The sequence below is a fragment of the Oryzias latipes genome, chromosome 7, assembly GCF_053564925.1.
Source record: "Oryzias latipes strain Hd-rR chromosome 7, Olatipes_Hd-rR_3.1".
NCBI classification, from domain to species: domain Eukaryota; kingdom Metazoa; phylum Chordata; class Actinopteri; order Beloniformes; family Adrianichthyidae; genus Oryzias; species Oryzias latipes.
The window spans coordinates 32,726,400-32,738,770 of record NC_136243.1 but is presented as its reverse complement, the minus strand read 5'-3'; the positions used below and the strand labels follow the sequence as shown (position 1 = coordinate 32,738,770).

The following is a 12,371-nucleotide window of genomic DNA, read 5'->3' as shown; positions in this document are numbered from 1 at the left end:
ACACCAAACATTTAATTCAATCTGGGTAATATTAAAATACATTTATAATCATTTGGAGTGATTTGATAAACAAAGTTTTCTCGCTTTAAAGTGTTTTTTTTTTTTTGCTCTCTTTCTAACATAAATTTTTTGGGCTTTCAGATAACTTTCGTTTACAAACTCCATTGTGGTCTCCAATCGTCTTTTGATCCATAAATATAAATATAACTACTGTCTAGGACATAGTTTCTGCAGAGCGGTAGGAGATCTTCAGAAATTCAAATCTGAGTTGTGACCAGGACCGTTGGGCGGAGCAACCCCACCCCGCTTCCTATCACCCAAAACTAAGAGCTCTCTGTTTACATGCTGTCCCACTAGCTTACAACCCCTCACATTCCCAAACTAACATTTGTGGTGCAACAAAAATGCCGAGCAATATCGGAGCGATCCAGCCGTACAGTTTAGAACCAGATTCCAGCTCAGACCAGGAAAACAAAGACGTTCGTGGATCTGTTTGTCTGCAGCAGAATGGAGCTGAGCTGGGAGAATGAATAAATAATGCACGGACCTAAAATATCTATCTATCTATCTATCTGTCTATCTGTCTGTCTATCTGTCTGTCTGTCTGTCTCTCTGTCTGTCTCTCTCTCTCTCTCAGGACTATTAATTTTACTTGTAACAAATTCTTGGAGGAAAGATGAATCAAACAAATGTATTTTTTGCTCAACTGTCTTTTTCTTATAATCAATATTGTTGATTGAATATCTAGTGTATAAGATGACAATAGCAGAGAAGAATGTAAAGGTTTAACGTACATCTCAGGCTGCTTTTCTTGGTTTGGTTTGCTTCAGGAGCTTCAGCGTGGACCGTGTGATGGAGCGCGTGATGGAGCGCAACTATGACTTTGACCTGACCTACATCACGGAGAGAATCATCTCCGTCTTCTTTCCTCCGAAGCTGGAGGAGCAGAGGTATCGGATCAACCTGAAGGAAGTGGCGGCCATGCTCAAGTCCAAACACCAGGACAAATTTCTGGTGAGCTGAGATGTTGAGCTGCCACGGTTCCTGTGGCTTTCTCCCCACAAGGAATCTTGCTGGCTTTGCGGTGTTTACTTATAACCGGCTGAAGATTCATGTTGTGCAACGGAGTTCGCCGTGTTCTCTGAAGCCACAGCGGGCCTCCAAACCCATTTAGGAGCCCGCAAATAAGCAGCTTTTTTGTTTGTGTGTCACTCCCATAGTAAAACATAATAAATGTCCTACTGTGACTAAGTCTGTTGAAAGTCAAATCTACACGCTCCATTTCAGCTCCTGAATCTCTCTGAAAGGCGCCATGACATCACCAGACTGAATCCAAAGGTTAGACTCTCTCTTTGAATTTTTGTTTTTGGGATGCTGAGCGTTCAGATCCCTCAAATCCCACAAACTTGTCTTCGTTTTCCATCTACTAACAGGTTCAAGACTTCGGCTGGCCCGACCTGCACGCCCCGCCGCTGGATAAGATCTGCGCCATATGCAAAGCCATGGAGACCTGGCTGACCTCCGACCCTCAGCATGTTGTGGTCCTGCACTGCAAGGTCAGAGTTCAGAGGCCTTTTCAAGAGAGACATTCCAGTTTTTCACTGACTCTGAAACACACACACATGTTAGCACTGGACCTCAGCTGTTTCAATGTGACTGCACCGGTAAAGCAGCAGCAAAGATGAAGCATGAGTGAAAGAATCCGTTCCTGATCCTGTTTTCTATGACCTCCAGTTACTGTCTCTCTCTTGAAAAACCTTTTTCTGCACCAAATACTCATCACTCTTGGACGACTTTGACTGTTTTTTAATTTGAACGTTTATAAATCTGAAATAGATCCTCCTCGGTGGTTCCCAGAACATTCCAGCTTCAGGAAAATAATTCCTGCTTTAGGTTTGTTCCAGATATGTAGACAAACAAACTTAAGTGAATATCAAAATGAGTCACTGCTGAGTTGTTTGTAGGATTAGCCTGCGCTCAGTGTGCCTGGAGTTTTCTTGCTGGTGTTTTTAAAATGTCATGTTCACAATTTTGAGCTGGAAAAATCTTTTCAGGAACACGGGGAGGCTTTTAATTTGAAATGAAAGCTTCCACATCTGTCCGATGTCTGAACGCGTCTGTGAGTGAAATCAGGATTTGTTTTCTCTCGTTTTTCCTCTCCGGTCTGCAGGGGAACAAAGGTAAAACTGGCGTGATCATTGCGGCGTACATGCACTACAGCAAGATCTCTGCAGGGTGAGTGCTGCTTGCACGTTGAACACTAGCTGTAAATCTATGAAGCCATTCTGCTGTGGAACACTGGAAGTGGTTCATCCTGTCCACTGTAACAGCTGTATCCTCTGCCTGCAGCAGCTAAGCTGAATCCCTGATGGAAAATGTTGGCTCAAAGGATATGTGTGTGTGTGTGTGTTGATGTGCAGGGCGGACCAGGCTCTCAGTACTCTTGCCATGAGGAAGTTCTGCGAAGATAAGGTGTCCTCGTCTCTCCAGCCGTCCCAAAACAGGTAGACGCCGCGTGGATTATCTGTGGGGAGCTTTTTGAAGGAAAAACTGGAAGGAGACCTGATGGTGGATTATCAGCCCAGCAGAGGAGACTTTACTAGTGTTGGTCCCGGAAGTTAGAGCTAGGAATGACTTCAAACTCAGACATTTTCCCCGTAAGAAGTTAGAAAATCTTGAAACTAAAATGTTTTTAAAAACTAGTGAAGGTCTCAGCAAAGTCTCACATGTTCTTTGGGCTCTGAATGTAGATCTGTTCTACCTTCATGACAAATTTTAAAACAATTTAACCGGTCGATCTTGGTTCCAATACTCACCTATGGTCATGAGCTATGGGGTCATGACCGAAAGAACGAGGTCCCGAATACTAGCGGCTGAAATGAGCTTCCTCCGCAGGGTGGCTGGGCGCTCCCTTAGAGATAGGGGGAGAAGCTCGGTCACCCGCGGAGAGCTGGGAGTAGAACCGCTTCTCCTCCACATCCAAAGGAGCTGGTTGAGGTGGCTGGGGCATCTAGTCCGGATGCCTCCTGGACACGCTGGTGGCGGCTCCACTGCCAAACTGGCGCCAACCTTCCACCAGAGGCAAGGTGGGGTTCAGGGTCTTGCAAACTAAACTGTCGCATATCAGCGCTGAGCTGTTTTTCTTTGCTCCAGAATACACTGGAACCAGTTCAGTGGCCTTGTGGAAGAGTGTCAGGTCACTGGAAGGTCATGAGTTCAAATCCAGGCCCAGTCAGACCAAAGACTCTAAAAAGGAGGGTAAAACCACCAAATGGTTCCCGAGCGCGGCTGTGTCTGCAGCTCATCACTCATGGGTCAAAGGCGGAGGACAAATGCCACACGTCTAGATGTGCGACAGCTAAATTCCCCCGGGATCAATAAAGTACTCTACCTATTTATATCTAAGTGAAGAGTTAGAGCAGTGGAAAGATCAGAGGTGTTTCTCTGTCACCATGCAGAGTGAGAGAGAAGAGCTCAACACAAGACTCTTTAATGAGGCTTGGATTTTTTAACAATGATCCTATCCGTTATCTTTCAGGTACATCTATTACTTTGGAGGTCTCCTCTCTGGAGCCATAAAGATGAACAGCAGCCCGTTGTTCCTCCATCAAGTCCTCATCCCATCTCTTCCAAACTTCCAGGGGGAAGGAGGTATGCTCCTTGACCTTTAAAAACAGAATACTGTCCTGTCTTTCCCACAACTCAGAGGCAAATCTCTTATCAGCTCCTGCCGCTCTGCAGAGACTAAATCCTAGAAAACGACAAGTTTTTTTATTTTGGCTACTAACAGCATAATCACTAGGAACACTTCTAAAATGGATCAGAAGATGAGCGGAGTGGGACTTAAATTTTGGGTTGTGTAACCTTCTGTTGGCGTTTCAGCGCAGAAGAAGTCAGCGGAACTTGTGGAGTTGAGATGCTGAAACTTAAGAGCTATTTTTAAAGAAACGAGTTTAAAACAGTTTAGATTCTGTTTCTGTTTGATTATTTCTGACACGTGTTTCCAAAGATTCACCAAAATAAAAGCACAAACTTTTAAAATTTCAGTTTTGAGACAAAGAGAAGCGATCCAATGATTAGACATAAAGACGGCAGAAATCTTGTTAATAAATATGAAAGGAAAAATTAGGAAACAGTGGACATGCAATTCGGGATGAGTGTTTTCTATGTTCTCTGCTGTCAGTGGTGCTAAATTAAAGCTGCAAAGCTCCGTCGTTTACCTTGACGAAGCCTGTATAGGACAGCGCCGTTTGTCTTGGCGGGCTCTTCAGACGGTCTTCCCCTGGAAGCGCAGTGGTGTTTTGGCATGCAGATACCGCATGGGTGCATGCATCCGCTGCCCACGCACACGCTGACCCGTTTTGCCTGCAGTCTGACGATCGGGACAGCCGTCAGCACATTCTTCTGCCTGTCAGCTGATGAAACCCTGTCCTGTTTCCAGGTTACTACCCCTTCCTGAAGATCTACCAGTGCATGCAGCTGGTCTACACCTCTGGAATATAGTGAGTTGTCCCTGTGAAGACACATCGTCACGCCAAAAGCTGCTCCTGATCATCATCGGCTGCTTTTCTCATCCACAGTGACCTTCAGGGCACAGGAGGCCGACGTCTGTGTGTGACCATCGAACCGGCGCTGTTGCTGAAGGGTGACATCATGGTAAGTCACAAGGGAGGAGATGACCAAGGCCACATGTTTGCAGAAACCTCTGCTGCCTTGAACTGAATAAAGCTCAACTTTGGCTGGGCTGATCCCTCAAACTCTCTGGCGCCCTCTGCAGGTGAAATGCTACCACAGGCAGGCCCAGAGCGCCGACAGAGACACCGTTTTCCGGCTGCAGTTCCACACCTGCACCGTCCACGGGTCCCAGCTGTGGTTCGGCAAAGGAGAGCTGGATGAAGCTTTCACTGGTGCGTTCAGGGACCTGTTAGGGGCAGGAGAGCTGCAATTACAACCACACAGCTTTATTTTTTTAGCTTTTGATCGTTGCTGATTACTAATTTAGCTAAATATTAGCGGTCTTAAAACACTTCTAGTCATTGACTTTAGTTTGAGATTTTCCAAACGCTTTGACATTTTTCTTTGATAAACAAGTAAATGTAAGAAGTAGGAGTGTGAATAACTTTAGCTTCAACCTGTCACCGTTTTATCAGCGAGGAATGTGGCTGTTATGCAGGAGGAAAAGAAAGGCTGCAGGCGGATTGACTTTAATCCTTGCCACTGAAGGATTCTTTACAGAGAAAGCTATTTAAAAAAAGCACAAAATAAACTATTTTCTTAGAATTCTATGACCCAATTCAATTTTTACCAAGACCCACACCTGTTCTGGTTTGGTTAAGACCAGAAATCCGGCAGAACAAGTGATCCAATAAGAAACAATGATTGCTCTAGCATTCAGAGCTTTATGTGTCAGAAAATGCATTTTCTGTTTTTACCCAGCATCCCTTTAGGACAGGTTAAAAGAGAAAGAATTCCTCTGCAATGCAATTTTTCAAACTCCCAATCATAAAAAAGGATTGCTAAATTTAGATCTTTATTTTATAATATGTCAGTTTACATATAGAAATACAGTTTTTTTAAACAAAGATTTTTTTTTAAATTATAAATCTCTCACTGATATCAAACCAAATGTCTTAATAGCAGCAGCAGTCGGTATAGTGACAGGATTCATTCAAAACTTCCTTAGAATCAGAAAAACACGAGTGAAAAAGTATTTACTTAATTATTTTTATTATGTCATTTTTTTCCAGTTTCTATTTTCATAGACTCTGCTTCCTGTTATTTATAATTGGATCAATGCATAACCTTAAAACAATGTTTTCTAAATGATGTTTTCTAAATGGCCGAGGATTGTTGCTTCTTTAACACGCTGCTTGTCATTTTTTGGTTGTGCTTCCCTCTAGTGGTCCGAGCGTGTTATAACATGTTTTGGCCTCGCACACTTGCATTTACCTGCAGGTTTCTGGAGATAAAAGTCAGCTTTAATACAAAACAGCATTTGGTAAAAACATAGAAAACAAATGACATTTGTTTCGAACTTGAATTTTGAGCAAATAAAATGGCAGAAATAGATTCAAAAAATGTAATGAATAATCATATATTTATATAAAAAATATATTTTTTAAAGATTATTCCCCCTTAGTGGCTTATTTTTACAGACAGTAAAGTACTCATGACTAGATAATTGATTCTTGAATTTTTTTTTCTCTAAAGTGCCTCCTGAGTGCCTTCTTTAATTCTAATAATTTGCACATAGTTGAAAATTTTGATACTTGATCTGCATGTGCCATGAAGATTTATGAAACAGTGTTATGTCTATTTTTTCTTATATAGTGTTATTTTTAATCATAGTCATGATTTTTTTGCTAATATGTATAATCTGCATATATTTTAGATAACTCTTCTGAAATAGTATGTCTATTTTTACATAATAATAATTAAGTAATTCATCTTTGTCATGTGATTTATTGATATTTAAGGATTCTTGATTCTGTCTGATAAAATGTTATGAACCGCATAATGATAAAACATGTAATAAAATGGGATTATATTAGTTCGCTTCCTTCTACTCCCTTTCTAGCAACGGCTGATTGTATTTTTTTGTGCACTATTCTTGCTTTGATTGCTTGTAATAAACCATTTCAAATCAAATCAAATCCAAAATGATAATGAAATATTTTGTTTTTTCAAACTCAACTTGTGGAAAAAGGCGGAGAAATGTCCAGAAAAAACCCAAAACGTTTGCTTTGATAACATTTCTCATCTGTTCGCTCTAGATGAACGTTTTCCTTCTGACGCCACCGTGGAGTTCATCTTCTCCTCTGGACCTGAGAGGATCAAAGGTGGGTTCTCTGCTCCATCAGAGGCTTTTTTCTTCATCCTAAATGAAGAAAAGGAAAAATGAATGCATGTGTGTTCTGTTTGTGAGACTCCTGTGTTTGCGGTCAGGCCGGGAATATCACAAGAACGACCCGGCCGTGACGGTGGACTACAACACGGCCGACCCGGTGGTCCGCTGGGATTCCTACGAGAACTTCAACCAGAGATACCAGGACAGCCTGGAGGGTAACCTCTGTCTAAATGTCTCTAAAGTTGGCCTTTATTTTCAAACTATGGGACCAACCTAGACAAGAAAAGTAGATTCCAGCTGCAAACAGATGTCGCACAATTTTCCGATCGGAACAAAGACAGCTTTATATTACAGAGCATGAGTGAAACATGCTTTCAATCATCTGCTAACACTCAGATGGCCTGAGCTGAATATTGTAATGCTTATTTTTCTCACTTGGTTGGATGTTTCCTGACCATCCAGATGGGAGGATGTGTTTTTGCCCGGTTAAAACCTGCAGCACCAGACAGAACTGGTCTCCTCCCCGTACTGAGACTTAAGCTCTTTACTGGACAGCAGCACTTTTTTTCTCAGCTTCTCTTCTAAAACATGGCGTGTTGCTCATTCCTTCAAAGGGCCGGTGTTTCAGACATGGTTTTGTTTCTAAATGTAATGAGGATTTTTGTTTCTCTCAGACATTGCCCACACCAGAGGTCCTGTAGATGGAAGCCTGTATGCACAGATCAAGAAGCGCAGAGCAGCTGGTTCCGGTTCCCTCAACTCCACCAACGGCAGCAGTCCTGGGGGGCCCCTTGGCGACGACAGGCCCGATCACTTCATTGGCCGGGGATCTGACTCCGCCCTCTCTGCTCACTCTCTGCATTTGAACCAAGCATCGACCCATCCCGACCACGATGAGGCGCTGCTTCGCCCGCCGCCACCGCCGACAAGGCAGGAGAGGGAGGAGCTTGAACGTCTTCTTGGCGGCATCGAGGGCAGCAGAGATGGGGAACGGGAGACGGCCATCTTGGATGATGGAGACACGCTGGAGAGGACGGGGACGTTGGGTCTGAGCCGCTCCTGCTCCTGTCGGGAGGGTTACCGGTCGCAGCGCTGCGCAGAGCCCGGCTGTGATCGGACCCTCCTCATGCCCAACGGCTACTGCCTGGATCGAGCCCCGGGGACCAACGGCCACCACGGGGCAGCCCCCCTGGCTGCTCCCCCCTCGCATGTGGATCTATGCCAGCATTACAGCCCCCACAGCCACCAGCCCCTCCCACCCCCAGACCTGGTGTGGGACAGGCAGAGTGGCCCGGCTCAGTACTTGCACCGGACCTGTTCGGAGGCCTCTCGCCACATCTGTCCGTACCCTTCACCGGATCTGACCCCCCACAACCATTCCCATCACCACCCCGCGCCTGCCCCCGGCCGCTTCTGCTGCCGGGAGGAGGACTATCTGCCCTACCACCACCCATCTCCACCTCACAGCCACCACCACCTCCACCCAAAACCCCCCGCCAGCCCCACCTACCATGACATAATGCTGCTGGACGGCCTGCCGCCCCCTCCCTGCCTGTGCAGAGATTGCAGCATCAGGAGGGAAGACTCCTACCACAGCCTGAGGCTGGACCGCGGCGACAGCTTCCACTGGGACAGAGAGGCGGAGCTTCAGCAAAGAGAGGTGGGGCTTAGAAGGACCAGGGAGGCGGAGCTAGCCAGAGCGTCAGACCTCCACTGGGAAAGAGATTCCGGGCTGAGACGAGGCAGAGAGATGTCCCTCCACTGGGAGCAGGACAGGGAGGCGGAGCTTCAGTGGGAGAGGGAGGCCGATTATTGGCACAGAAGAGCCACCGTAGCCTCCTACGGCTCGCAGAGCCACGACCCCCCAGCCTTCACCTATGACCCTCTGCCCTCCGGTCACCCCACCTATCCTGAAGCATCGAGGTCGCACGCCCACTCCCACCTGGATCTGAAGTACAGCAGCAGCAGCAGCGGCTACCAGACGCCCCGCCAGGTCTGCCCCTGCTCGCCATACCAGCCCTCACCGTCTGAGAGCAGAGGCTACGCCTCCGGTTACCAGTCCGAGTCAACGTCACCGCTGCCTCCCCCTTCCTCCATGACGGGACCCTGCAGCCACAGCAACGGGACCGCCAACCACAGCCACCCCCATCCAGACTCACAGCAGTGCTACCACCCGGACTCCCACACCGGTGAGTTTGACGCCTTCATCGAGTTTCATCCTTCATCAAGATACTTGTCCTGAAGTCATGTGACTCCATCCCCTCTGTTGTCCCCGCCTCCTCAGATGCTCTTCGTAGTTCTGGAGAAAGCGTGGGCTGGAGGGACCACATCACCCACGGCTCCTTCAAGAGGGTCCACAGAGACGCTCACGGCGCCTGCTCCACGCCGTCCGATATGTCCGGCCCTCCCACTCCGGTCCACACCAGCAGCCCCCTGCGCTCACAGGAGAGGTACTTGTTCATCAACCACATGACTCAACGCTTCCACGATGCCACAAACATCAGTCAGAACGTTCTGCTGCTGCCGGGACGAGTCAGAAACAGAACAGACGATGTTTGAGGAACACCTCGACTCCTCGATTGTGAAAATAATTCAGATTCATTCCAGTCATGGAAAGTTTCTACTTCTTCCAGTCCAGCAGCACTAAATCTGCAGTTTATCACTTTTTCTTCCTCAAAGATAATCAGAGTAAATACAAAATGCAGTTTGGAAAAGATGGCTGCTCCTGTCTGGGAAAGCAAAGGCCTTTCCGTGCTCAATAAAAAAGAAACTCTACCGTATTTTTTGGCAAATAAGTCGCTCCTGAGTATAAGTCGCACCCATGGCCAAACGATGCATAAAAGACTTCGGAGATTTATACTCAGAAAGGTTCACTTCAGTTTAATTTACACTGCAAGACTATCTTTTATCACAGCTGCCATAAGGTTTTATTTTATACAATCTCTTAGAAAGCATTTGAATTTTTATTTTATTTCATTTTCATTTTTACTAATTTATCTATTGTGTGTATTTCTGACTGATGTGTTATCAGACAACCGAATCTATCTTGATGAGGATGAATATAATAAAGTATTATCCAACCAACAAACTAAATCAGACCAAACTACACCCAACCAACCAGAAAAAACAACCCAAACCAGTTGCATCCATTCTCGTAAGATCTGAATCTGAATCTACATCTTCAGATAAATGCTTGAGATTTCGTTTTGATGAAGGAAATGCCAAAAAAAATACAAAAACATGAGGGGTTTAAACACTTAAAGTTACCAATTTAGAAGTTATGGTGTTTTTTAGGTTAAATCCTTTAAGGCAGGTGGGCTTATTACGTCAATGTGCAGTAGATCAAAGGATAAACAACAAAATAAAATCATGTTTTTAGAAAATCTGTCAGCAAATCATCATCCTCAGCGTGAAGTAAGTCACTTGATTGAAATGTATAACGGCCAATCATGCTGATTGGTTCCTTGTGTTCCTGTGTTGTTTTTTTTAAAGCCCCAGTCCAGGAGGGAGGGACTTCCACATCCGGACCACAGACATCATTGACGACTACGAGTCTCCGCAGCTGCAGGATGCACATCACCGTGGCAACGACACGGTCGCGGATAGTGGGAGGAGCCCCAAAAGCAGCTCAGAGGGCTCCTCTGTCCAACTCAGAGATGCACAGTCGCACACAGACCCCGCCCCCACCTCTCCACAGCACAGCCCGGAGACGACCACGCCGTCTTCTTTAGATTCCGCTGCGTCCTGTCAGGCCCCTCCTCCTGCCCCCGCAGGTCCTCCCACACCAACTCCTGCGGAGGGAGCTGCTCCGCCCCCCACATCCCCGGATTCCCTGCCTCAGAGCCAAAGCAACGCTTCGGTGCAGCCCAACGGATCCTCCCCCTCTCAGAAACCTCTGCCCGCAGCCCCCGAATCCTCCAGCCCCACCTTTGCCCCCCCACCGTCATCCAACAGCATGGAGGGCTCCCCGGTGTCCGACCCTCCGGTTCCCGGGTTTGCCACTCTGAGCAGGCGTCTGATGTTGAGTGGGTCAGATCTCCATCACCCCAGTTACCCTCAGAACCACGGCGCCCTTCATTACCACCCCCCTGCTGCGGAGCACTGCGCCCCCCTGGACACCAACAAGAGGCACTGCCACTCACACCTCCACCCCCCGTCCCTCTCCTCCACCATCTCCATCCCCCTTCCCCACCCGCAGCCCCCGCTGCCGGAGAAACGGCATCACCCCGCCCTGTCTGACTCCGCCAGGCCCGCCCCCGGCTCCGCCCAGCATCAGCACCACGTCACTTTCTCTCCAACTGTGGGGGAAGTTGCACCCCCCGCAGGCCTAAATGACGAGGTGGCGCACGGTGAGGCGGCGAGCAGAGTCAGCGTGAAGTTCGTCCAGGACAGTTCCAGGTTCTGGTACAAACCCGGCATCACCAGAGAACAAGGTCAGACCCTCACCTGTGCACACCTGGTACAGGTAGAGCCAAACTAACCCTCAGCGTTCTCCTCTGCAGCCATCGCCGCTTTGAAGGAGAGAGAACCAGGAACCTTCCTCATCAGGGACAGCAACTCCTTCCAGGGGGCGTACGGCCTGGCCCTGAAGGTGGCGGTCCCGCCCCCCAGCGTCCACAACAACAAAGGTAAACGGCGCCGTCACGCCCCAAACCTTCAGCTTATAAGCAGCCCGTTGACTGAGGCTCTGTGTGGACAGGGGGGGACCCTCTGGAGCAGCTGGTGAGGCACTTCCTGATAGAAACCGGCCCCCGAGGAGTCAAGATCAAAGGCTGCCAGAATGAACCGTACTTCGGTAAGATCTCCTTTGATCTGTCTTCTCTGGAGAACCCGAACATGAGAAGACGGAACCGTTCTCTGGAATAAAAGTCCATATTTTCTGTGGTCTGCAGGGAGTCTGTCTGCGCTGGTCTACCAACACTCCATCACCCCCATCTCTTTGCCCTGCGCCCTGCAAATCCCAGAGAAAGGTCGGTACCTCCGGAGTTCTGGATCGGTTCTGCCAGAGAATCTGAAAGACCCTCATAAAAAAAACAGCCTGTCTGAACCGCTGAGGCTTCAGACTTCAGATCACTGATGACTTTCTGAAGATAAAAAGTTTGAAACATTTTAAAAACCAAAACGTTATGATTTTAAATAAAGTTTTATTCAAAAATCCTAAGACGTCCAAATGAAGTAGAGTCACATTGAAAACAAACAGCAAAACAGCTCATATGTCGACAGAAAACCGTTCAGATCTTGTTGATAACTTTTTTTTTGTCGGAAAAATATTGAAACAAATTTTCAAATCAACTGATCTGCTTTGTGTGCACCGTTAAAGTGGGTGGTTTTTATCAAAACTGGAGTCCAGGCAGATTTTTTCCATTTCCCTGAAGTAAATTGAGACGAACAGGGGAAGGACCCCACCTTCGCCCAACAGTAGACGGCACAGGCTCCGCCAACGGTCAACATTTGATCCCATGGACTTTTTCATTTTTGTTTTTTTCAAGCAATTATTTTGCCTCTTGCTCAATGTTGCCGTGGC

General features: G+C 47.0%; 1 protein-coding gene across 6 annotated transcripts in view; it reads left to right on the top strand.

The window, feature by feature from the left end:
- Positions 1-12,371, top strand: part of tns2a (tensin 2a) — a 55,094-nt gene that overhangs the window by 40,175 nt on the left and 2,548 nt on the right. For all 6 annotated transcript variants that reach the window (XM_023956350.2, XM_023956351.2, XM_023956349.2 and 3 more), the window contains 17 exons: positions 831-1,014; positions 1,288-1,338; positions 1,434-1,556; positions 2,171-2,235; positions 2,421-2,504; positions 3,539-3,651; positions 4,442-4,502; positions 4,581-4,656; positions 4,778-4,907; positions 6,774-6,839; positions 6,946-7,062; positions 7,522-9,036; positions 9,132-9,297; positions 10,340-11,280; positions 11,350-11,475; positions 11,547-11,642; positions 11,740-11,817. In XM_023956350.2, coding sequence (XP_023812118.1) covers positions 831-1,014; positions 1,288-1,338; positions 1,434-1,556; positions 2,171-2,235; positions 2,421-2,504; positions 3,539-3,651; positions 4,442-4,502; positions 4,581-4,656; positions 4,778-4,907; positions 6,774-6,839; positions 6,946-7,062; positions 7,522-9,036; positions 9,132-9,297; positions 10,340-11,280; positions 11,350-11,475; positions 11,547-11,642; positions 11,740-11,817 — 3,992 coding nt within the window. The remainder of the gene's footprint in view (positions 1-830; positions 1,015-1,287; positions 1,339-1,433; positions 1,557-2,170; positions 2,236-2,420; positions 2,505-3,538; positions 3,652-4,441; positions 4,503-4,580; positions 4,657-4,777; positions 4,908-6,773; positions 6,840-6,945; positions 7,063-7,521; positions 9,037-9,131; positions 9,298-10,339; positions 11,281-11,349; positions 11,476-11,546; positions 11,643-11,739; positions 11,818-12,371) is intronic.